Below are 1,998 nucleotides of genomic sequence, written 5' to 3'. Positions count from 1 at the left end.
TTTAAGGCTTTCTCTCCTCATTTATAAAATGAGGATTATAATACTTGTCTTCTCTCAACATAGGTTATTGTGAAGATGAAATGAAAGAATGTATGTGAAAGCATTTTATATACTGAAATTTTGTATACTGGAAATAGAAGTCTTTTAATTTTGTCATTATCGCATGTCTAAATTACCATGTTCTGATTTGTACTCACCAATTCAATCTCCCTTTCTCTCAAGAAATTGAACATAGATATATATACAAACATATTCTAGCATTTTTCTTTTCCTTCAGTGGCATTTTTAAGCTCTTTGTGGGTAAGGACCATAATGTAGGCTTCTATGTATTTGCCTTAGCTTGTGCATTACCCTTTGACTGGAAATAGAATTCATTCTGAAAGCTCAAATGTAGCTTCCAATATATAATATAACTTAAGGGTCATATATAAGTCCATAGTGTCTAGCACTTCTTGAAAATAATTTGAACACACAGTGAAAATGCTATCCTCAATGGCCTTATATACCATTTTAAGTAGAATCCCCCCTCATAAATCTGGGAGTGAATAATAAGATATAGTGAGTAACAAGATTTAAAGGCATAGATTCACAATTATTAGGGACAATGATTATAGGTATAGAACTGAAATGCACTGAGAGGCTTTAACTGACTTGTAGAGATTATACTTTTTTAAAAGGATCATCATTTTCTCAGAACACTGAAAAAAAATAATACAAAGTACCATCAAGGCACCACTTCAATTTTAAAACCTAAATTACAAGTGAGAGTGCCTTTTAAAAATTCACGTGCTATAATATGAGAACACAAGCATTGAGTAGAAATTTGAATTTAATAAAATCTCTTGTGAGAAGCAAATATCTAAACACTTGGCTCGGATGTTTGAAGTCGCCATATAACTTGTTTCTTTTAAACCAAACATTTTAAATACAAACTTGAAAGTACTTACTTCCACTTGGAATCAGGTCCCTTTCTGGGATGAAAAGTTTGTATCCATAGTGTTTTTCCAGGACATCTGGCAGTATTTCAAGAGCAAAATGCTCTTCTTCTGGACTGTCACAGTCTAAAGTATCTTGGTCCACTTTTGTGTAAGAGAGATAGGCATCATATTCTTTGCTGTCTTGAATGTAAAGAACAATGAAAGGGTTGTAAGTATTTGCAAGTTCTCTTTGAGTACTAAAAGTCTATAACCATTAACAGGCTGTAATAAGCACTATACTTAGTGACAATCTTTAATGATTGTTATAAAAAAGAAAAAAAACCACATGCTAAGTTACAGGAAATCTGGCCCATTTCAACTTTCAACATAACCTAGTCATATGATGTGGAATTGAAACTGTTATGCAGTGGGCTACCTACAGCCAAGATAGTATCAGAGACAGAATTATTATTTGTGACTTTCAGTGACTATACATTATCTGTGATTTTTAGCAATGTGTGAGTGATTAGCTCAGTGTGTTTGAATGTAGGACTAAATAGACCAAAGTCATGGATTTGAACCCTTTCTGTGCCAGTTGGCTTGGTTTTTTTAGTTAGTCACAGGCTATATCTTGTTTGCACAAATATGTGCAAAAGATCCAAGAGGGGCTGGCCCTAGAGTGTGGAAGATCAAAATAATCCAGTCTCACTCCTGGAGACACTACTCACAGCACATACCATACTTCCAATTGGTCAGTGTCGTCATCTTCATATACAAAAAGCAGTTCATTACCAAACATTGGAGACAGCAGCTGGGTTTTATACAAGTGCACCGCCTGTTATTCTAGTTCAATCCATGGCCAACTAATTTGACACAAGCTTCCAAAAGAAACCTTTGTTTCAAAATATACATCTTTCCAGTGTTGCCAAATTAGATTTTCCCTCTCACACATTTAGTAAGGGAGTTATCTGTGCTTTGCAAATATATATTTTCTTTCTCCTTTGCTATATTGGCACAAAGCCAACCTCTCCAAAAAAAGTAAGTGTGTGTGTGTGTGTGTGCATTTGTGTGTGTGTGTATA

At 34.4% G+C, this 1,998-nt stretch overlaps 1 protein-coding gene across 1 annotated transcript in view; it reads right to left on the bottom strand.

Moving 5' to 3' along the window:
- The window catches only part of IL1RAPL2 (interleukin 1 receptor accessory protein like 2), an 809,088-nt gene that overhangs the window by 16,556 nt on the left and 790,534 nt on the right, over positions 1 to 1,998 (bottom strand). The window contains exon 8 of the mRNA XM_007954221.1: positions 948 to 1,118. Within this exon, the coding sequence (XP_007952412.1) occupies positions 948 to 1,118 (171 nt within the window). The remainder of the gene's footprint in view (positions 1 to 947; positions 1,119 to 1,998) is intronic.

This window comes from Orycteropus afer, unplaced genomic scaffold (genome assembly GCF_000298275.1).
Source record: "Orycteropus afer afer isolate SDZICR_OR568_19922 unplaced genomic scaffold, OryAfe1.0 scaffold00447, whole genome shotgun sequence".
NCBI lineage: Eukaryota > Metazoa > Chordata > Mammalia > Tubulidentata > Orycteropodidae > Orycteropus > Orycteropus afer.
The sequence above is the reverse complement of the archived record's forward strand: the minus strand, read 5'-3'. Positions and strand labels throughout refer to the sequence as shown.